This window comes from Lithobates pipiens, unplaced genomic scaffold (assembly GCF_037356315.1).
Source record: "Lithobates pipiens isolate NorthernLeopardFrog02 unplaced genomic scaffold, aLitPip1_a1.2 Scaffold_13, whole genome shotgun sequence".
Taxonomy (NCBI): Eukaryota; Metazoa; Chordata; class Amphibia; order Anura; family Ranidae; genus Lithobates; species Lithobates pipiens.
This window is the reverse complement of record NW_027507718.1, coordinates 464,748,742-464,773,409: the sequence shown is the minus strand read 5'-3', so window position 1 is coordinate 464,773,409 and position 24,668 is coordinate 464,748,742. Positions and strand designations below refer to the sequence as shown.

The following is a 24,668-nucleotide window of genomic DNA, read 5'->3' as shown; positions in this document are numbered from 1 at the left end:
CAATGCATAATTAATGCCCCTTTCTATGGCAAAATGTGCCGTAGACCAAAAAAAAACTCATGACATGAACATACAATAATGCGTGTGATGGTCAGGCATTAATTATTTGTAGCCCCTGTTGTTCTACATTATGATATTATGGTGTGTACACAACTGCAAGGATACACGATACATTATGGCTAGTTCAGTTTTCAGATCAATTTTAAAGTAGAACTTTTTTCACCATTTTGGATAGAGTAAGGAAGGGTTGTTACGTGACAGTTATTTTGCCATCTGTGTTACACTCTAGGGTGATTTCTTGTTACATCCTGTACCATGGCCAAAACAAGAGGTAAGAGAAAATCCCTCCAAAGTGAGGGAATTGGTTGTCACCAGAATAAGTCTCCCCATTCCTATTCTGGGGACCACTCAAAACCATTCTCAGTAAACAAGACAAATAGAGAGGGTGAATTTCCCAAACAAGGACACAGACGGCAATAAAAACTGAGAGGTGTACTATTCCCTTTCCACTCTGTACAAAACAAAGTTTCTACCTTAGGCCCCTTTCACACCAGCAAACTGATTGGGTCCACCTATCCGTTTTTCATGAGGAAACGGTCGGAGAAATTGAGAGAGCTCATAGGGTGCCCTCTAGACCTCCTCCACCACCAGGGGGTTACCCAAGATCTCTCCTGGTAAAAATGTTTTTTTTTATAAGGACAGAAATATTCTCTATGAAGGTGCAAGGTATCCATCTACCCAGATTTCTCACCGGAAATGCAAAAACGTTTCTGGAAATTAAACGTAAACTACAACAACTGAAGGTATCCTATACCCTGTTATATCCAGCGAGACTGGGGGAGACTTTGTTTTTTGATTCCCAAGAAGGGGTGACGGGATGGCTGGCATCCCATACGGGGAAATTATAGAGGAACTGGAAAAAAAAATTCAAAGATGGGAATATATTAACTGCATGGGTGATTTAAAGGCACAGCTGATCAATTATTTGGCACATTAAGGAGCTGGTGTGGGGGGTTGCATTTAGGTTAGGGGGAGTAATGTGTATACAGAATGGGAATGAGACACAAGATGGTGCGATAGGTACGAAAGGTGTATGTGAGGACGAATGAAGAATAAGTGCACTTTAAATAGGAAATATTGTGTCACAAAACTATCACAGAAGAATATAATGAGAAGAATGGGTATTGGGTACTAAAGTAAGATTACATAAAGTATATGGAAATAGCACAATTAGGACTGGGTATTTTGAATTACATATATTTGTCTAACACTAAGTGACTAAATGGCTAATTTTATGCAGGTAAAAAAATTTATTTTATGCTCTTGGAATGTCCGGGGTTGGGAGACACCGCAAAAAAAAAACCCGTAGTCCTTTCTGTAGCAAAAATGTATGGGGTGGGACTACGCTGCCTCCAGGAGATAAATCTCACTAATGTTTCTATCCCACAGCTGGGCTGTAGGGATTTTTGAACCCAGTATCATTCAGTTCACACCTCCTATTCTAGCGGGTTGAGTATTCTGATTAGATCTGATGTTCACCTGCAGGCAGATCAAGACTGACGAACTGGGGTGTTGCATCTCTCTATATTGTACAATAGAAAATAAAACCTATGTGCTGGTTAATTTATATATCCCTCCTTTTAATACTTGAATTTAGTACAAATTATTGGAGTTTGTTCTGGACAAACCAGGTGTGCCTGTTATTGTTATGGGAGACTTTAACATGGTCATGGACTGAAAGATGGACAGGCTCCCCCAAGGAACACAATGGGCGCTTTAGTTGATAACCGATTATTTCTGGGAGAGGCGGATTAATGGATATATAGAGAGTGCTAAATCTGGAAGCCCAGCAGTATTTGTGTTTTTCCAGGACACACTCCACTCTTTCCAGAATTTATCTGATATTGGGGAATGAGGAGGCTTTACATGTGATAAAAAATGTAAGCTACATACCAAGAGGTCTTTCGGACCACTCCCCGATGACAGTGTCAATAGAAGTAAGGGAGAATTACCACCCTGGGACATGGAAAATAAGCCCCTTTTGGATGGAATTGATGGGTGATCTCTGGAGTATAGCTCCCGGAAGGGGGAGAGGAGGGAAGAAATGGATGCTTTCTTTAGGGGTCTGGCAATCCCAGCCCTCTCTGAAACTGAAAGGGAGGAGTTGGATTCACCTATAACATTAGAAGAACTACAGTATGCCACAAAGGAGGTGGCAGGCCAGAAATCTCCAAGACCTAGATGGCCTTCTGGCGCACACCTATAGACGATACGGGAAGGTGTTTTGCTCAAGCTGCTGGGGGTCTTAAACTGGTCGGTGATGGAGGTTGAACTGCCCTCATCTATGATGGAATCCACCATAGTTGTGATACATACGGAGGGCAAGGATTCATTTAATACATCTTCTTATAGACCCATTTCCTTATTGAATACAGATATAAAAATCCTGGCGAAGGTCTTGGCGGCAAAGCTAAATAGGGTCATTCAGAAACTTGTCCACCCCAATTAGTCAGGATTTATCCCTGGAAGATCTACTACTGTAAATATAAGACACGTGTATTGGAATTTACAAGTCCCAGCTGATGGGGATGGATCATGGTTGCCCTATCCCTTCGGCCTCGCAATCGAACCTCTGGCAGTGGCTCTCAGGTCCTCCCTGGGCGTAAGAGGATTTAGCAGGTGAGAAGGGGAAAAAAAAAGTGGCATTATATGCAGATGACCTTTTACTATTTCTAGAAGACACATAGACCTCCCTGTTGAGGGCAATGGAAATAATTACAAACTTTGGTCAATTTTCCAGCCTTATCATAAACTGGGAAAAATCTGCATGTTACCAGTAGACCCCCTGGAGGGTCCCTTGCCTGAGGAGGCTGCTCAGATCCAAATAGTGGACAAAATGAAACATCTGGAAATTAAGATTACAAGATATAAATCATCCCACTTTTGGAAAAATTTAGGGGAAACATTAAAATATGGAAATGTCTCCCATTATCAGTAGCAGGACGATGTAACTTGATAAAAATGCTATGGATGCCACAGCTTTTGTATGCATTACATAACTCCCCAGTGTGGGTATACAAAAAGTGATTCCAAAAGTTAGATGCTATCTTTAGAGAATTAATCTGGAAAGGTGGTCCGGCAAGAATCCACTTGCGTACTCTACAACTACAAAGACAGGAAGGTGGGGTTGCACTTCCTCAGTTACTTCCTCACAGCACAATTACCACCACTGTACTGTACTGCTGCTGTTTTTTACATATACAGTATTTTAACTTTGATTCTAATAAAATTATATAATTTTGTATTATAATCTGTTTATTTTTTCGTTAATAAGCACCTTCAAAATCCCTATGAATTTCTCATTTACTATATTTTTTTAATGGAAACAAATTTTCAATAAACATTATGAAGTTAAAAAAAAAACAGGGACCAAGTTATACTTTCACCACTTCAATACTGTGCTATAGCCGAAAGACGGCCACAGCTTGGTTGTCCAGTTCTGGGAGGGCGTCCATGGACATCCTGCCAGAATCCCCATCCTCCCCCTTCAGACACAGCCAATCACAGGTCGGGGTAAAGCGTAAATAACAAGTGACCTGTTACCATGAGATCAGCGGTTTCCAATCACAGCTAATCACATGTAAACAGACTTGCTGGTTATTGGCAGTCCTTTCCTCATGTGCTATGTCTGTGTGGGGAAATAAGAACTAAAAATCGGCAAGGCTGTCAAGCACCTTGTTTACACTGAAAATCAGGGCACTGATCATCAGTGCCCCGATTATCAATGCGACCTCATCAGTGCAGCTTATCAGAGCCACCTACCAGTGCCCCCTCATCAGTGCAGACATGAGGAAGACTTGATGTATGCTTTTGCAAAATGTATCCAGGTTTGGATATCTTTCTTGGTAAGAAAATATGTTTCGGTCTCGCCACCTCTCCCCACAGTCCAGACATACATATGAAGAACATGGGAGACAGCTGTCACATGTAGTACACAATCAGTAATTCCTAAAGTTCCTTTATTATTTCTGTAGGCCTCTTGGCAGCGTCCTGGACCAGGTTTCTTCTTGTTTTTTCATAAATTTTGGAGGAGCGTCAAGTTATTGGAAAAGTTACTGTTTTATATTTTCTCCACTTGATGATGACATTTTCAGGGGTCAATGGAATATCTAATGCTTTGGAATTTTTATTTTTGTACCCTCCTCCTGCCTGATTCCTTACAACAATCAGATCCCTTTGAAGCTTTGTAAGCACCATAAGATCAGTTCTGGAAAGGCCAAGCCAGAGCCCAGACCTGAATCCAATTGGATTTGAAGCGCTTTTGGAAGGAAGAGTGGGCAAAGGTTCCCAAGGCAAGATGGGCTATGCTTGATAGACTTGCAGTCATAAAATCAAAGGTGCTTCAACAAAAGTATTGGTTTAAGGGTGTGCATACTTATGGAACATGGGTATTGTAAGTTTTTTAATATTTTTATTTGTTCCCCTATAACCTCTTGTCCACTGCCAACAGCACATCTACTATTGGTGGGCGGTTCCCCCGGGCCCGGAGACGTACCTGTATGTCACGATAAAATTTGAGATTTACAGGCACAGTGCTGTGGATGGACACAGCATGAGTTCATCAGCAGGCTCAAAACCAATGGATTTTGGCTGTGAACCTGCCGATTACTGTGGCCAATCATAGCAAAGATCTGTGTGTTAGTAAACATACAAGCCAGATGGCTGGTTCTTCTTCTCGGTTTCACTTACCATTCAGAATTGAAATCAGGGAGGAAAGGCAGCCTGATCTGTGAGAGAAAGCAGTACATATACACTTATTAGGCACACAGTTAACCCCTTGATTGCCCTCCTGATCACCTGTCAGCCAGCTAGTATCATAGTACAGTATTATCACAGATCACTGTATTAGTGTCAATAGCGAGGTCAGATAATGTTAATTAGTGTCCCTTCTAGCAGCACCAGTCCCAGATTGCCACCACACTACAAATGTGATAGGCAGTCAGAAAGCTAGAGCTGCGTTAAAAGTTGTGTAAATTCCAGTATATATATATATATATATATATATATATATATATATATATATATATATATATATATATATATACACACACACACACACACACACACACACACACACACCATAGTTTGTAGAAGCTGTAACTTTCATACAAACCAATTAAATATACACTTATTGGGATTTTGTTTACCAAAGGCATGTAGCAGAATATACACATGCTAAAATAGCAAAAAATGGTCTGGTCATGAAGGGGGTAAAAGCCTTATGTGGTCAAGCAGTTAAAGATTTGTTTGTTTTCAATTGAATTGCACAAATTATAGGTCACATTAACCACTTAAGCCCTGGACCATTTGGCTGGCCAAAGACCAGACCACTTTTTGCGATTCGGGACTGCGTCGCTTTACTGACAATTGTGCGATGTAGCTCCCAAACAAAATTGACGTCCTTTTTTCCCCACAAATAGAGCTTTCTTTTGGTGGTATTTGATCACCTCTGCGGTTTTTATTTTTTGCACTATAAAACAAAAAAAAACGTACATTTTGAAAAAAATACGCATTATTTTTTAACTTTTTGCTATAATAAATATCCCCAAAAAATATATATAAAAAACATTTTTTTCCTCAGTTTAGGCCGATACGTATTCTTCTACATATTTTTAGTAAAAAAAAAACCCAATAAGCGTATATTGACTGGTTTGGGCAAAAGTTATAGCGTCTACAAAATAGTAAGGGATAGTTTTATGGCATTTTTAGTATTTTTATTTTTTTTACTAGTAATTGTGGCGATCAGCAATTTTTATCCTGACTGCGACATTATGGCGCGCACTCGAGAGCATCCGTGACCGCCGTGATCCATGACGGAGTGATCACTTGTAAACAAACCGGCGTCATGTTATGACGCCGGTTCCTCCCTCCCCTCTCTGTACCGATCGGTACAGCGGAGGGGAAAGAGATCGGTGTCAGCAGCGATGTGGGCTGCATCTGCAGTGCCCACATCGCTGCTCACCGAATTTAACCCCTCAATTCCCTGCCAATACTCTGCAATACCAGTGCATACTCTGCAGTACCCTGCCATTACTCTGCAGTACCCCGCCATTACTCTGCAGTACCCCGCCATTACTCTGCAGTACCCCATTACTCTGCAGTACCCCGCCATTACTCTGCAGTGCAGTACCCCCCAATACTCTGCAGTACCCCCCAATACTCTGCAGTACCCGCCATTACTCTGCAGTACCCTGCCATTACTCTGCAGTACCCTGCCATTACTCTGCAGTACCCCCCATTACTCTGCAGTAACCCCCATTACTCTGCAGTAACCCCCATTACTCTGCAGTACCTTGCCATTACTCTGGAGTGCCCCCCAATACTCTGCAGTACCCTGCTATTACTCTGTAGTACCCCGCCAATACTCTGCAATACCCTGCCATAAATTGCCATACCCAGCCATACTCGGAGATACCCAGCCATACTCGGTGATACCCTGAAATACCCAGCCATAGACGCCCCCCACCCCTCACCGCCCTCCGGTGCTTCTACCAACTCGCCAGTACGATCAAAGCCAGAATCTTTTTTTTATTTTTTATTTCAGGCTTCCCAGCCTAGAGGTGAGATGTGGGGTCATATTGACCCCCAGATTTCACTGTAAAGAGGACCTGTCACCCCATATTCCTATTACAAGGGATGTTTACATTCCTTGTAATAGGAATAAAAGTGATCAAAAATATATTTTTGGGAAAAAAAATGTCAAACTAAAATAAAGTAAAATGAACAATAAAATTATTTTTTTTTTTTAAAGCGCCCATGTCCCCATGTGCTCGCATGCAGAAGCGAACGCATGCGTAAGCCCCGCCCACATATGAAAACGGTGTTCAAACCACACATGTGAGGTATCGCCGAGAACGTTAGCGCAAGAGCAATAATTCTAGTCCTAGACCTCCTCTGCAACTCAAAACATGTAACCAGTAAAAAAAAAATTTAAAGTGTCGCCTATGGGGATTTTTTAAGTAGCGACGTTTGGCGCCATTCCACGGGCATGTGCAATTTTGAAGAGTGACATGTTTGATATCTATTTACTCAGCATAACTTCATCTTTCACTTTATGCAAACATTGGGCTAACTTTACTGTTTTTTTTGTTTGTTTTTTAAGCACAAAACTGTTTTTTCCCCCAAAAAAACGCGTTTGAAAAATTGCTGTGCAAATACCGTGTGAGATAAAAATTTGCAACGACCACCATTGTATTCTCCAGGGTCTTTGCTAAAAAAAATATATATATATATAATGTTTTGGGGTTCTCTGTAATTTTCTAGCAAATAAATGATGATTTCTACATGTAGGAGAGAAATGTCAGAATTGGCCTGGGTGCTCCAGAACGCCTGATGGCGCTCCCTGCATGTTGGGCCTCTGTATGTGGCCACGCTGTGTAAAAGTCTCACACATGTGGTATCGCCGTACTCGGGAGTAATAGCAGAATGTGTTTTGGGGTGTAATTTGTGGTATGCATATGCTGTGTGTGTGAAATAACCTGATAATATGACAATTTTGTGGAAAAAAAAAAAAAAAGGAAATAGGCCGTCAGTACTTCAGGTGTGATCAATTTTCAGATATTGGCACCATAGCTTGTGGACTCTATAACTTTCACAAAGACCAAATAATATCCACCAATTTGTACTTATTTTTACCAAAGATATGTAGTAGTATGAATTTTGGCCAAAATTTATGAAGAAAAAATTACTAATCTGCTAAATTTTATAACAGAAACGAAGAAAAATTCATTTTTTCGCAGAATTTTCGGTCTTTTTTCTTTTATAGCACAAAAAATAAAAAACTGAGAGGTGATTAAATACCACCAAAAGAAAGCTCTATTTGTGTGAAAAAAAGGACAATCATTTCCTATAGGTCCAGTGTTGCATGACTGAGTAATTGTCATTCAAAATGTGAGGGCACCGAAAGCTGAAAATTGGTCTGGTTATTAAGGGTGTTTAAGTGCCCAGTGGTCAAGTGGTTAATAATAGAGCTTGCAGTCAGTAGTGTTAGGAGATAGTGCGTGCTGTCTGCGTGCTCTGTACCCAGTACATACCGCTATAATATAGGGCAGGCCCCTACTTTCAAACATCCAACTTACAAACATCTCCTACTTGCAAACGCAAGGAGACAGCAGCAAGTGAGATGAAAAAAGATGGACGACAAAACAAATTATACAGGGGTGATAACCCTTCCCTATGTTTTCCAAAAAGCTTAAAAATAGTTTTTTGGACTGGAGCTACACTTTAAAAATGTACCGGTTGAAAATTACAAACAGATTCAACTTAACACAACAAACCTACACAGTCCCTGTCTTGTTTGCACCACCTGTATACTGCTGTTCTGAGTATATAGGGCCTGGGGGCCACACGCATTTCCTTTTTTTAATATGGGTACGGGGTTCCCCTTAATATGCGTACAAGACCCAAATAGGCTGGTAATGGGCAGGGAGGGCTACCCATGCCATTTTTCTGAATGATTTTCAACCATATTGCAGGAACCAGATATAACATTAAAACCGCAAGCAGTTTTAAATGGTGTTATTTCCGTTTAATGTCATTTTGTGCAGGGACTGTTCTAAACACGGGAAACACCTGGCACTTCACAGGCATACTACAGACACCCCCCAGGCACCATATTTAAAGGAATATTTCACTTTTTTTTTCACTTTAATCGTCATTAAAATCAGTGCTCCCGCCAAAACGGCCGTTTTTAAAACCTTTTTTTGCATTGACCCATGTCCCCTGAGGCAGGAGTCAGGTCCCCAAACCCTTTTTAGGATAGTATCTTGCATATTAGCCTTTAAAATTAGCACTTTCCATTTCGAACGTTCAAGTCCCATAGACTTCAATGGGGTTCTAACGTTCGTTTCGAACGCGGGGTCCGTTCGAAAGTTCTGGTGCGAACCGAACCGGGGGGTGTTCGGCTCATCCCTAGTCAGTGGTAAATGTGGTATACACTATATACAATCACCCAACACTAGTTCGTTTCCACAAACCATGACTTAACTTCACAGTTCACACAAATATATTTTAAATTCAAACTGTAGCACTGACGTAAGTAATTTATTTTTCCACAGTAGCGTGACAATCCCTCCACCTCCGGTCCAATCACTCTCACCTTATGGCATGGACCCTTGTGCAAACAGGTGGTCATGCAAGCGGGTATAAAAAGGGTTAACACGAACCATAAACTTCTCTCACGTCTCCTTAGATCTCAGCAAGGACGCCAGGTCATGGGTAGAAAGAAAAGATCTAAGTCCTCACCGCTTAAGTACAAGATTTAATTTTTGTGTTCAAACACAAACTACTCACATAAAGATAAAAACACAGCATGTAAAGCCAACAATCGTGTTCCTTCTGTAGGGTAGCAGCGGGTGATGTCATGAGTAGCTCCTCCCTCGTACGCGTTGCGTTCAATCAGAACTTCAACGTCCAGTGACATCAATGTTCGTGACGTCACCGGATCTCTGACGGAACTCCCGGAAGCTGGTGGAGAGGTGAGTACCGATCAAAACAAGTGTAGCGTGCATTTGTATTCAGCCCCTCGGAGTCAATACTTTGTAGAACCACCTTTCGCTGCAATTACAGCTTCAAGTCTTTTTGGGGATATCTCTACCAGATTTGACCATCTAGGGAGTGACATTGCTGCCCATTGTTCATTGGAAAATAGCTCAAGCTCTGTTTGCGAACAGCAATTTTCAAGTCTTGCCACAGATTCTCAATTAGATTTAGGTCTGGATTTTGAATGGGCCATTCGAACACATTTAATATGCTTTGTTCTAAACCATTTTATTGTAGCTCTGGCTGTATGTTTAGGGTTGTTGCAAGGTGAACCTCCGCCCCAGTCTCAAGTCTTTTGCAGACTCCATTTACTAATTAGGTGACTTCTGAAGGCAATTGGCTCCTACAGATATTAGGTAGAGGTATCAGAGTAAAAGGAAGGCTAACCACACTTTTCAGATATTTATTTGTAAGAAATTTTGAAAACCATTTATCATTTTCTTTCCACTTCACAATTATGTGCGACTTTATGTTAGTCTATCACATAAAATACATTTACGTTTTTGGTTGTAACATGAAAAAATGCGGAAAATTTCAAGGGGTATGAATACTTTAAGGCACTGTATCTACATACAGAGAGGGAGAGAGATTATTTGTGATGTCTCTGTATGTTTAATTTGTTACAATTTGTTTTAATTAATTAAACTAAGGTTCACACAGAATTCAAATCACTGTAATTTACGCAACAACTCTTCTGAGAGACAAACAAAAGAATTTAACACTGCCATTACTTATTCTTAGCGTCAACTACAAACTCGCATACAAACTCCAATATCTCAATAACAATAATGACGGCAATAAAAATAATAACAGTTGTCATATAGATTTATAAAAACCTTACATATAATTTTTGCAGCAAGGCATTGGCAGGTGCTACAGACCAACTGTGACAAATGTCAAGAACAAAAAGCCCAATGAATCACAGCGCTAACTACATTTCCAACTTAATTAGTCAAACAATTAACACAGAAATTGTTCTTTTGTTCGTTGGCTCGATAAACGTAACAATTAAAAAAATAAAAATAAAGGAAAACACCACAAATAGTAATGGGTGAAAACAACAACTTGCTAGGTTTATTGTTTTTTAATGGGATTCATGGGGTCTGTGTTTTTTCCTGCCAGGAAGTGTACTTGGCCGCAGCTCCACGGGCCCATGTGCGTAAGGGCACTTGGAGGCGGCACGAGGGCAGCCGTTGGGGTGGTTTACATAAAACCAGCACAGTCTTGTTTTTAAAACGTTGGGTAAAAGTCTTTTTTTGGCTTCTGCTTTGCTTTTGTTTGGTGGCGTTTGCTCATCTTGGCTCCAATCCCGTATAGAAACGCTGGAATTCATGACTGCAAATAAAAGACAATATATGAACAAAATTAAAACTGCATACAGAATAAAACACTTTAATTAATTTAAAGGGTATTTCCACTTTTGCAGTCTTATTTGGGAAAACATCACTTTATTAAGTTTTACTGCTACAGGGCAGCAGCTGCCACATCACACACATAATATATATATATATATATATATATATATATACATATACATATACATATACACACATACATATATGTGTGATGCCGCAATTCTGCCTGCAGGGGGGCACACGTGGGCAGCGATTATCCACAGCAGAAGCTGATACGCGGGTGTCAGGCACTCAATGTCCGCCGGCACCCGCTAAAAGTTCCATCATCTCTGGGGGGAAAGGATGGATTCTGTGTTCCTGCAAAGAAGGGACTCAAATCCATCTTTTTCCCTAGTAAAAGCAGCATACATAGTAAACACAAACACTGGCTAGGCACTCAGTTAACCCTTAGATCGCCCTAGATGTTTAACCCCTTTCCGGATAGTGTCATTAATACAGTGACCATGCATATTTTTAGCACTGATCGCTGTATTAATGTCACTGGTTCCTGTGAAGTGTTAAACGTGTCAGTTAGTGCCTGATTGTTTGCTGCAATATCTCAGCTCCGCTATAAGTCGTTGATTGATGCCTTTAATAGTATAAAAGTATAAAATAAAATTCAAGTATAAATCCCATAGCTTGTAGACGCTATAATGTTCACATAAACAAATCAATATACGCTTATTAAGATTTATTTCCTTTTTTTTTTAACCAAAAACATGTGGCAGAATACATATTGGCATAAATTTATAAAGAAATTAGATTTTTTCATTGGATATGTTTTATAGCAGAAAGTAAAAGACATTTGTTTTTTTCGGTCTTTTTTTGTTTATAGTGCAAAAAATAAAATACCACCAAAAGAAAGCTCTATAATGTGGGGAAAAAAATTACAAATATTATTTGCAGGACCGTGCAATTGTCAATTAAAGTAATGCAGGGCCGTTTCATGAAAAGTGCCCTGGTCATGAAGGGAGGTCAAGTGGATAAACATTACTGCAAAGCCCCCTCCTAAACATTACAAAGCAGGGAGAGCACATAGGGATTTTTAGGTAAGTAAAGAGCACTTAAAAAGGTAACCAGTAATTTTAACATAAACTTTTAAGTTATCCTATGCTAATGTGAGCATGTAACAAATATAAAGCAGGTTTTGTTCCAATTTGGCAGCAAAAGTGGAGATGCACATTGAGTAAAATGTAATTACATGTCAGAATTACTGTTCTACTTACTTGTCCAGGCATTCTTGGCCTTTAGGATTACTAGCAATCTAAAAAGCGTGATTCACATCCGAAAAAACGAATGGACTGACGAATGCACGACAATCACTTAAAGGGCTGCCCTGTGCACATTTGTTGTGCCAAAGCAGCCCAGGTAGAAAATTTTGGCCCCAAGTGATTTTACACATGCCATTTTTGCTGCGGCAATCGTGGCATAATTGTGCCATGTTTGGGGTGTAATTCGCGATGAATGGCAGCCAAACATACACTGCAGGTTTTGCTGCGATTTGGAACTGTGGGCAGATTAATGGAAATTCTGCCCATGATTTCAAATTGCCTGTATGTGAACTGAGGCTTAATGTTAAAGAATGTATTCTACTGCACCTGGGGGCCTTATTGATTTAAAACTTATATTTGTAATACCTTATGTCTCTTTTTTTAAATCAATAATAAAAAAAAAAAAATAATATTTGTGACAGACTCCGCCAGAACAGAGACTTTTGGAGGGGACTGCAGAGTGGCCTCTTGCCTACAGACTATGGGCTCTGGCTTTTAAAGGGAGCGCTACACTTTGGGAGATGTGTGCCTGGAGGACTCATGAAGTGGTCTTTGGATCCAGGTCTCCCCGAAAACACACAGATTTGGGGCCTTTGTGCCCAAATCAGCAGGGACTGCTTTAGACAGACTCAGAGCAGATGTTAATACAATCAGCTCAAAACAACCTGATACTGGGGTCTCCTTCTCTAATCAGTTTACTAAGGTGTCTTTTTCCCCATGTTATCATTTCTCCATTGTGTGCCTCCTAGGTGTGAATTCCCATTGTTAAAAGTGGTTGTAAACTGCTGAAGAATTAAAAAAAAAAAAATACCCATAAGACAATGGCATAATGTGCTAGTATGCAAAATACTTACCTTAGCATGAATCCCTTCCAGCGGGGCCCGCTCACTGATGTGACGGCTGACATCCTCCCCCGGTGTTTCTTCCAGGTTCATGGGCTCCAGCGCTGTGAGTGGCTGGAGCCGCAGTTTCTGTCACGGGCTCTGAAGGTCCGGTACTGTAAGCCAGTCCTTCAGAGCGCAGGCTAACCTGTAGGTACAAGTGGTGTAACAGAGTTTACAACCACTTCTGGACTGCCACACGCCGGTATACGTCCTTGTTTGAAGAGGAATATTGTTGTTATAGCAGCAGCTAGCTGCCATAACCCTGGTATCCTCTTATTCGGCTGGTCCGCTTTCCGATAAGAGTGGTCTTTGCAGCAGATTCTCTGCAAGATCACTTTTATTGGTGGCAGGAGAGGGCCAACCCCCTGCCGTGCCCTGGTGCCCTCAGTTGCTTACCTGAGCCATCGGCAGAGGCGATCAGATCTTCACCCTGGCTGGGGATGGAGACGACTGAGGGGAAGATGGCCCCCACCCGTCTCCATGACACTGTAGGGCAGAAGCGACGTCAAAACGTCACTTCTGCCCACAGCTCTTAACGGGCCTTTTTTTTTTTCAAATGACAATTTATTTATATATTTTTTTTATTGCATTTTAGTGTAAATATGAGATCTGAGGTCTTTGTGACCCCAGATTTCATAGTTAAGAGGTCCTATTACAAGGGATGTTTACATTCCATGTAAAAGGAATAAAAGTGACACATTTATTTATTTATTTTTTTAAACAGTGTAAAAATAAAAAGGTAAAATAAATAATCAAAAAACAATTTTTTTTTTAAACGCTACCCATCCCGCCAAGCTCGCATGCAGAATCGAATGCATATGTGAGTAGCGCCCGCATATGAAAACTGTGTTCAAGCCACACATGTGAGGTATCGTCGCAATCGGTAGAGTGAGAGCAATAATTCTAGCCGTAGACCTCCCCTGGAACTCAAAACATTCAACCTGTAGAATTTTTACCTATGGAGGGTAAAAGTTTGTCGCAATTCCACGAGTGGGCGCAATTTTGAGGCGTGACATGTTGGGTATCAATTTACTCGGAGTAACATCTTTCACAATATAAAAAAAAATTGGGCTAACTTTACTGTTCTCTTTTAATTCCAAAATTTTTATTTTTTCCCAAAAAAGTGCGCTTGTAAGACAGCTGCGCAAATATGGTGCGACACAAAGCATTGCAACGACCGCCATTTTATTCTCTAGGGTGTTAGAATTTTTTTTTTATAATGTTTGGGGGTTTTCTAGTAAAGTAATTTGAAGTAATTTTCTAGCAAACAAACGTTTTTACCACTTAAGGACTTTGAGTCTCTGAGATTTGTTGTTTACAAGTTAAAAACAGTTTTTTTTTGCTAGAAAATTACTTAGAACCCCCAAACATTATACATTTTTTCTCTAACACCCTAGAGAATAAAATGGCAGTTGTTGTAATAGTTTGTCACACCGTATTTGCTCAGTGGTCTTACAAGCGCACTTTTTTTTGGAAAAAAATACACTTTAAATTTAAAAATAAGACAACAGCAAAGTTAGCCCAACAAACTTTTACCCTTAAAAATCTCCATAGGCGACGTTTTAAAAAATTCTACACCTCACGTGTGGTTTGAACACCATTTTCATATGCGGGGGCTACTCAAATATGCATTCAATTCTGCACGCGAGCTCGTCAGGACGGGGTGCGTTTCAATTTTTTATTTTTTTATTATTTTACCTTTTATTTTTACACTTAAATTTTTTTTCAATTGTGTCACTGTTGTTCCTATTACAAGGAATGTAAACATCCCTTGTAATAGAAAAAAAGCATGACAGGACCAATTAAATATGAGATCTGGGGTCAAAAAGACCTCGGATCTCATATTTACACTAAAATTCAATAATAAAAAATAAAATAAAAAAATTGTAATTTAAAAGAAAATGGCCCTTGAAGAGCTATGGGTGCAAGTAGCACTTTCGCGTCGCTTCCACCCTGCATTGTTATGGAGATGGGTGGGGACCATCTTCCCCTCATCCAGCAAGGGTGAAGATCTGATCGCCTCTGTCGACGGCTCCAGTAAGTGGCGGAGGGCACCAGAGAGCGGCGGACCTCTCTCCCTCCACCAATAAAAGTGATCTCCCGGCTGCAGAAACCACTTTTATCTGAAATAAGATCGCTCACTGAAGAAGAGGATACCGGGGTTATGGCAGCTAGCTGCTGCCGTAACAACGATATTCCTCTTCAAACAGCCGACTTATAACGACAGTGGGTGGTCCGGAAGTGGTTAACTTGTAAACAACACATCTCAAAAAGAGGCTCAGTCCTTAAGTGAGTCACTTATTGTTTCTGTCTGTCTGGTCACCTCTTGAAGATGTTATTAATATTGTGTCCACAATCAAAGTCTTATCTGATCTTGTATGGTATATACCAGTGATGGCGAACCTTGGCACCCCAGATGTTTTGGAACTACATTTCCCATGATGCTCAACTACACTGAAGAGTGCATGAGCATCATGGGAAATGTAGTTCCAAAACATCTGGAGTGCCAAGGTTCGCCATCACTGGTATATACTGTGTAAAGTTCCAGTTTGCACCTAAGCTAGTGTCATCTAGCTCTTGGGTGCAATGCTCAGCTCCAATGACCGGTTCCTGGTGCCAGGGTGGAGGACGCTGTATCTTGACGGAGGTACCCAAGCTGGGTGCTGGATGGTCTGTCACACTATTGAAGAAGACATGCTTTGTTCTCTGAAAAGCAATCTACATTTGAATCTCTCTTTGGACAGAATTTTGATAGGCGGTAAGGAGGCATTTGAGCATCTACTCGCCATCTGCTTTAACCCCTGCACTGCACATGGTTAAGAAGAACTTGCAGAGCAGCCCCATACACACGAACAGCTTGTGCTTGGCAGGCGCCATGCCTGCCCAAAAATGACAGGGGGCATAATTCCTACCACGGCCACAAAGCAAAGCATCTGCCTCTGTAGCTAAAGCAGGAGCAGTTAAACTGCGACCCAACCATGAGGGTTTACCTTTGGAAAATGTTACAAATTCTAGAATATTCAGCTTCAATTGGAGTTTACCTCCACAGTAGCTTTTTCTGCAACTAGATGTCCTCCGTTTGATGGCTAGAACTATTCAAAGCACTTCCTCCAAGCCCAGAGTGTCCTGGACCCACCCCAGGGTGTGATTGGGCAGTGAAACAAGAGTCAGCCCAGTGATGAGCCCATGTCTATGTCACTCTCCCCTTTCCCCCTATTAGCACGCTTCTGGTTAGCAAATACACTGATTGGCTCCTTGCACTTCTATTTTATCCCTCACTCCAGTTCTACTGTACAGTATGGGGATTGTTAGAGGTTAAATTCAGGTACTTATACGGCTTGCATCTAAAAATACATTTACTGACATCATAATGGTTACAGATCAGTATTCATTTGTGTCTTTTATATCTACCTGGAGATCTCCTTTTGCAGAGAAAATCAACTGAAGGCAATGTGAGGTATGCACTATGATCTCCAAGGGGTCATATGTGCCTTAAAGATTTACACATGCATGCATGCACTGAGCATAAAATCTGATGCTCAACTTTAAGGAGGCCCAGCGATCACAGGTCAGCACACATGCAGCACATCAGAGTTTTGGTCTCTTTCCTGTGCTACTTGTTCTGCTGACCTCACATGTAATGCCATGTGCTGATGAATCAGACTACAGATACAATGGCAGTATATGAGTAAATGTAATCCTCTTCACATTATTACATCTTAGTCATTATGTTTAGGGAGAAGGGGGCTCTAATAAAAGGACAAGACATTCTGAAAAAAAATCCAACATTCAGTAACATGTAAGCCATACGGATTGCTCTATACCCTGTAGGGGCATTTAAGGTACTCGACTTAAGCCTCATGCACACGAGACGCAGTTAAACGCGCGTTCAGATGCAGTTGGACAGTTTTTTCAACTGCACCTGAACTCATTCAATGTTATCCTATGTGTCCATGCACACAGTCTCGTTTTTTTCCGTTTATATGCAGTTGCGTTTAATCTCGTTTTTCCAGAAGCAAAAAAATGCGTTCAGAAACAAAAATTTCTGCGTTTCAGACGCAAAACGCGGCTAAACGCGGCTAAACGCGGCACCCGCGTTTAGCCGCGTTTGCGTTTATATGCGTTTTTAAAGGTGACCTTTTTTTTTACATTAAAAATCTCAAAAATGATTGCAAATGATGAAAAACCATTAGAAAAATATTTTAAACAATTGCAATTGCAAGTGGACAATCCACAACTTGTGGCAAGTGACGTGGCAAGTGGACAATCCACAACTTGTGGCAAGTGACATGGCAGGTGGCAAGTGATGTGGCAAGTGGACAATCCACAACTTGTGGCAAGTGACGTGGCAGGTGAAGTGGCAAGTGACGTGGAAAGTGGACAATCCACAACTTGTGGCAGGTGACGTGGCAAGTGACCTGGCAGGTGACGCGGCAAGTGACTTGGCAGGTGACGTGGCAAGTGGAAAATCAACAACTTGTGGCAGGTGACTGGCATGTGACGTGGCAAGTGGACAATCCATAACTTGTGGCAGGTGACGTGGCAAGTGACGTGGCAAGTGGACAATCCACTTGTGGCAGGGGACGTGGCAAGTGACGTGGCAAGTGGACAATCCACTTGTGGCAGGTGATGTGGCAAGTGACGTGGCGAGTGGACAATCCACAACTTGTGTCAGGTGACGTGGCAAGTGGACAATCCACAACTTGTGGCAGGTGATGGGGCAAGTGATGTGGCAAGTGGACAATTCACTTGTGGCAGGGGATGTGGCAAGTGACGTGGCAAGTGGACAATCCACAACTTTTGTCAGGTGACGTGGCAAGTGGACAATCCACAACTTGTGGCAGGTGATGTGGCAAGTGATGTGGCAAGTGGACAATCCACTTGTGGCAGGTGACGTGGCAGGGGACGTGGCAAGGGACGTGGCAAGTGGACAATCCACAACTTGTGGCAGGTGATGTGGCTGGTGACGTGGCAAGTGGACAATCCACATCTTGTGGCAGGTGACGTGGCAGGTGACGTGGAAAGTGGTGTGGCAAGTGGACAATCCACAACTTGTGGCAGGTGATGTGGCTGGTGACGTGGTAAGTGGACAATCCACAACTTGTGGCAGATGGCATGGCAGGTGACGTGGAAAGTGGACAATCCACATCTTGTGGCAAGTGACGTGGCAGGTGATGTGGCAAGTGACGTGGCAAGTGGACAATCCACAACTTGTGGCAGGTGACGTGGCAGGTGATGTGGCAAGTGATGTGGCAGGTGATGTGACAAGTGGACAATCCACATCTTGTGGCAAGTGACGTGGCAGCTGACGTGGCAAGTGACGTGGCAGGTGACGTGGCAAGTGACATGGCAAGTGGACAATCCACATCTCGTGGCAAGTGACGTGGCAGGTGATGTGGCAAGTCACGTGGCAAGTGGACAATCCACAACTTGTGGCAGGTGATGTGGCTGGTGACGTGGCAAGTGGACAATCCACAGCTGGTGGCAGGTGGCATGGCAGATGACGTGGAAAGTGGACAATCCACATCTCGTGGCAAGTGACGTGGCAGGTGATGTGGCAAGTGACGTGGCAAGTGGACAATCCATAATTTGTGGCAGGTGACGTGGCAGGTGATGTGGCAAGTGGACAATCCCCAACTTGTGGCAAGTGACGTGGCAAGTGGACAATCCACAACTTGTGGCAGGTGCCGTGGCAAGTGACACGGCAAATGCAAGTGTACAACTGCTCTCTATGCTGCTGCTGCTCACTCTGATCAAAATAGCAGAAATAGTTAAAAAAAATGCTTTGAGAGCTTGGGGAGGGTCTACATGATGTTATCTTTATAAACGCGTTTAAACGCAAACGCGTCTAAACGCGTCTAAACGCGGCATGCAAACGCGGCAAAACGCGCGTTTCTAAACGCGCGTTTCAGCTTTTTTTTAACAGAGGTTTCATCTGCGTCTCGTGTGCATGAGGCCTTAGGCTTCCTTTGTGCATTTCTAATGTGAGATGTGTTGTTCTTATAAGACATGTCATATTCACATATATATATATATATATATATATATATATATATATATATATATATATATATATATATATATCTCCCTAGCATTGTGCTTTACAGCTGACATGCAGGTGTCAAGTGCCAAAGCAATTCTGGCTTTTATCATATCCACATACAGAACAAATATTTTTCTAGCCCTTCAGTTTGGAAACAATACTATAAGTATTCCTTCTCTAGCAGCTTATCTTCATAGGGAAACAGCTCATCTTCCCACGGACCCTAATATATTTACACACCTGTTCACCTCACCTTTTCTGAATAGTCATTTGGCTGTTTTTTCATACTATATTAAATGGAATTTTAAATACTACACTTAATCTGGCGCACCTTGGTTTTTCCTTATAAGTATGCAACAGAGTCTCAAAGAAAAGACCCAAGAAAAAACATTTGTGAAAATGTGAAATAAAAGTTTACAAAATGAAAGTGATTGTAAATTCGCTTTTTTTCTCTAAAAATAACAAACATGTTATACTTAACCTCCTCTGTGCAGTGGATTTACACAGAGCAGCCCAGATTTCTCGGTGCCTCTCTTCTGTGCTCTTGGCCCCTCCCTCCTGTTGAGCGCCCATACAGCAAGCAGCTTGCTATGGGGGCACCCCGAGACGAGCTGCAGCTCCCTGTGCCCATTCAGACATGGAGCCCCCCCCCCCCCCCAAATTGGCTAATGTACATTGATTGACAGCAGCAGGAGCCAATGGCACTGCTGCTGTGTCTCAGCCAATCAGGAAGGAGAGTCTTGGCTGGCCATAGATGGGGATCAGGTATTGGGGGGGGGGGCTGCTGCACACAGAAGGCTTTTTATCTTATTGTTTAGAATGTATTATGATAAAACATCTTCTGACTTTGCAACGCCTTTAACTCCTACTATATCGCTTTACACAGAAACATAGGCTAAACAATTGCATTAACCACTTCAAGACCAGGCCTATTCTGGCACATTTTGCTGGAGCAGCAGGCTTCTTGTCCAGAAGGAGAAGTTCTCAGCCTGAAGGGCAGTTCAGCTATGTTTCTTTTCATCTGTTCATCAGGGTCCCAGCTGGGATAGCTGGGGGACCTATTCTACTTAACTTTCCTGGAGCTGATCAAAGGATTTATCTAGAGATCTGGTCTGAAGAGTCTACATGGCACATGTCTGGGGGCATTTGTGAGTACAGACTAGTGTTTGCGATCCCACCAACTGTGTGCTGCTACTATCCCTCTTTCTATAGTGTCAGCCTTGCTTAAAGGTTGGTATTCCTTATGGTGTCCTTGGGTGGCTCAATCCATTATTAGCTGCTGCAAGGACTGTGCTAGAAGGAGAATGAGGAGAGTGTCCACAAGTTGCTCTGTTACCTTGCTAGAGTATCCCACAGCTACCCTACACCTCACCCAAGTTCAAGTTTAATAGAGCATTAAAAAATAATATAAAATAATTTAAATAAAAAGGGATCCTCCTCATACAGTTGTCCTCATAAATTTACATACCCTGGCAGAATTTATGGTTTCTTGGCCATTTTTCAGAGAATATGAATAACACAAAAACATATTTTTTTTCACTCATGTTTAGTGTTTGGCTGAAGCCATTTATAATCAATCAACTGTTTTTAAATCATCATGACAACAGAAACTACCCAAATGACATTGATCAAAAGTTTACATACCCTGGTGATTTTGGCCTGATAACATGCATACAAGTAGACACAAAGTGGTTTGAATGGCTATTAAAGGTAACCACCCTAATCTGTGATCTGTTTGCTTATAATAAGCGTGTGTGTATACAAGGCCAATGAGTTTCTGGACTCCTGACAGACCCTTGCATCTGTCATCCAGTGCTGTACTGATGTTTCTGGATTCTGAGTCATGGGGAAAGCAAAAGAATTGTCAAAGGATCTGCGGGAAAAGATAGTTGAATTGTATAAAACAGGAAAGGGATATAAAAAAATATCCAAGGAATTGAGAATGCCAATCAGCAGTGTTCAAAATCTAATCAGGAAGTGGAAAAGGAGGGGTTCTGTTGAAACCAAACCATGGTCAGGTAGACCAACTAAAATTTCAGCCACAACTGGCAGGAAAATTGTTCAGGCTGCTAAGAAAAACCCACAAATAACTTTTCATGTCTAAAAGAAGAGGCACTTGCAGAAAGATGGGCTCCATGGTCCAGTCGCCAGAAGAAAACAATTACTACACAAATGCCACAAAGTATCCCACTTACAATACACCAAACAGCACAGAGACAAGCCTCAAACCTTCTGGCACAAAGTCATCTGAAGTGATGAGACCAAAATTGAGCTTTTTGGCCAAAACCATAAACACTGCATTTGGAGAGGAGTCAACATGGCCTATGATGAAAGGTACACCATTCCTACTGTGAAACACAGAGGTGGATCGTTGATGTTTTGGGGATGTGTGATCTACAAAAACACAGGAAATTTGGTCATAATTGATGGCAAGATGAATGCAGTATGTTATCAAAAAATACTGGAGGAACATTTGCATTCATAAGCCAGGAAGCTGTACATGGGACGTACTTGGACATTCCAACATGACAATGATCCAAAACACAAGGCCAAATCGACCGGTCATTGGCTACAGCAGAATAAAGTGAAGGGGTCTGGAGTGGCCATCTCAGTCTCCTGACCTCAATATCATTGAGCCACTCTGGGGAGATCTCAAAATGTGCAGTTCATTCAAGACAACCCAAGAATTTACAAGAAATTGAAATTTTGCCAAGAGGAATGGGCAGCTTTCCCATCTGAGAAGATAAAGAGCCTCATCCACAAATACCACAAAAGACTTCAAGCTGTCACTGACGTTAAAGGGGGCAATACACGGTATTATGAACTGGGGTATGTAAACTTTTGAGCATGGTCATTTCGGTAGTTTCTGTTGTCATTATGATTTAAAAAGAGTAAACACAGTTGATTGATAATAAATGGCTTCAGCCAAACACTAACCATTAGTAAAATAAAAGTTTTTGTGTTATCATTCATATTCTCTGAAAAATGGCCAAGAAATCAAATTCTGCCAAGGTATGTAAACTTGGGTATACACTTTACAAAACCCGAACCCCGGACCCTCGGATCGAAAGCCGACTGAGCCATCCGGGCTCTTGAAACTCTAGATGTAACCTAGAGAAAAAAAATCAAAAAAATCGCAGAAATCATTCCGCTCTTAACATTGTTCCTGTCAGACTTTGAAAATCGCAGTACCTTTCCCCTTACTCAAACAAGTGGGGGTGCTCCTTCATGAGAAGGTCTTAGCATTCTGCTTCATGGGCTTTCTGCCCCCAAGATCCTCGTTCTGCCCCTGGGAACTTTGTCCTAAACCTGACGATTGAGACCGTCAAGACTGCCTAAAGGCAGATACCCCAGGCATAGGAGAGGATGCATGATTAAAGGAGAACGGTTTGAACCTCCTTTTACTGGTAAAGAGCTTTACCCCTTTTGGATGTACTTATCCACTCTAAATAGTCGTACCCCAGGAAGGGACACAGACTGGCTAAGGGTTTTCACCTGGTGCGTCGGCTGACCAATATCTCCAGCCACGGACCTCTGCAAAAATGCACTAGTCCAAGTATAAGCCATAGGGCTTAAATGATCGAATCCTTCATAGCATCTGTGAGACACAGTGCATCAAATACACCAGCCCCTTGCCGGGCCTGCTGATCAGGCAGAACTTTTCAGGTATCTCACACCTGTCCCTTAACCCCCTTGGAGTCCACATTCCAATGCATTGGCATAACTCAAAATGCGCTCCTCCACAATAGTGGAGCAGACGTTAACGGGTTAATGGACAGTTACTCCAATTGCAGCCAGAACTGCAAAAGACATCTAGACTGCTTGGACCTTGAAGAAGAGGACATACCCCGAAAGCTTGTCCTGAAAAATTGTATGTTAGCGCAAACATAAAAAGTATCACGGACAGTACTCAATTTTCTCAGTCTTTAAAAGGAAAATCCAACCTTAACTTGCTGGATCCTCTAACATCAGTGCATTATCCCCTGGACATGTGAGACTCTGCACATGATGGGGATTGCAGCATTATTAGCTGGACCCCCCCCCCCCCCCCATTTCTTTCATAAAAATGTTCCCATTCAGAATACATAGTTATGCATTTTTAGTGCTTTTTGCATCTTGCAGATTTGCACTACAGAACTTGTTCAATAGGACACCATGTTAAATGGACTCCCAGGTGGGGGAGGTTCAAATGAACCCTATTAGAGGTAGATACCTCAAGAGCCTGTGGCAGGCAACAAAAGGGTTAAGTAAGGGAGTAGACTAACACCTGACTTGTGCGGCTACTCCCTCCGTTAGGATCCTCTGAAAAGGAAGAATAAGTATCTTCCAATATTTGGGAAGATCTACCTGATCCCTAGCCTCCTGCACTTCAACAAAAGGGCCCTGAGGACTAGATAGGAATCTGCTATGTTTAGTCCTACTATGGAGAGACATCATAGCAATAATCTTTTAAAGTCGTTGTAAACCCTTACAAACCACTTTGTCCTACAGGTAAGCCTAGATTAAGGCTTACCTGTAGGTCCAAGAAATATCTCCTAAACCTATACAGTTTAGGAGATATTTACCCGAAGACAGCCACCGCTGTCTACAGTGCATGCGCTGTAAACGGCAGTGCGCAGGCGCACTGGGCAGGCCGCAGATCGCGGCGACATGCCGCGAGTGTCGGCTCCCGTGTGCATGCGCGGGAGTGACGTCATTGCTGCTCCGGCAAATCACAGCGCCGGAGCAGCGAGACCCACCAAGAAGGTGGACCCTCTGAACTACAGGGGACAGCGGTGACTTCGCTGGCTCCTTTGTCAGGTAAGTGACACATAATGGACTACTATGCGATGCATAGTAGTCCATTATGCTTTACCTTTGCAGGGAATCAAAGAGGAAGTAACACCCATAAGGGTTTACTTCCTCTTTAAATGGTAGGAGAAAAATCTGTTTGTATGAAATACAGGGACAGAAGTGTTCTACCCTCGACGGCTTCATCTGACTGGCCGTATTTTTCTTTTTACCTCTCAGGGAAGGAAGACAGACATTCTTTTGGAAGGGTTTTTAATTTAACCCCTTAGAACTCTTAGGGTGTTCCTGGTCCCTTTGTCACTCATAGCTTACAGTACAAAGCAGAGGCAATACCAGCAAAAGAATGTTACACTTGCTAGGCTATAGTACAGTACAATAACTGCTATTAATCCTAGCTTATACAGTACAATGTTGTCAACAAAAGGGAGATGCCTGTGTCACCAAACCGGACCAGCAACCACTCTGCTCTGTCCCTCCACCGCCAGACTTCAGTTTTTCCTGTATAGCTTAAAATACTTCCTCCACATGTTTTTTTTTTTTTAAGAAAAAAGAGGGAGCGGGCTGGCATCCAAAGGAACAAAAAACGCAACTCTGGGGGCCCAGGAGATGATCAGAACCCCCCTTCATTCCTGAGGGCTTGAGCTGGCTTGAACAGAGAGGAGAGTGAAACTTCTGCTGTTTCCAG

At 42.1% G+C, this 24,668-nt stretch overlaps 1 protein-coding gene across 2 annotated transcripts in view; it reads right to left on the bottom strand.

Moving 5' to 3' along the window:
* Positions 1-9,987: 9,987 nt before the first annotated feature.
* TRMT44 (tRNA methyltransferase 44 homolog) overlaps positions 9,988-24,668 on the bottom strand; it is a 114,484-nt gene continuing 99,803 nt past the window's right edge. For both annotated transcript variants that reach the window (XM_077477853.1, XM_077477854.1), the window contains one exon: positions 9,988-10,935. In XM_077477853.1, coding sequence (XP_077333979.1) covers positions 10,685-10,935 — 251 coding nt within the window. In that variant the 3' untranslated portion in view covers positions 9,988-10,684. The remainder of the gene's footprint in view (positions 10,936-24,668) is intronic.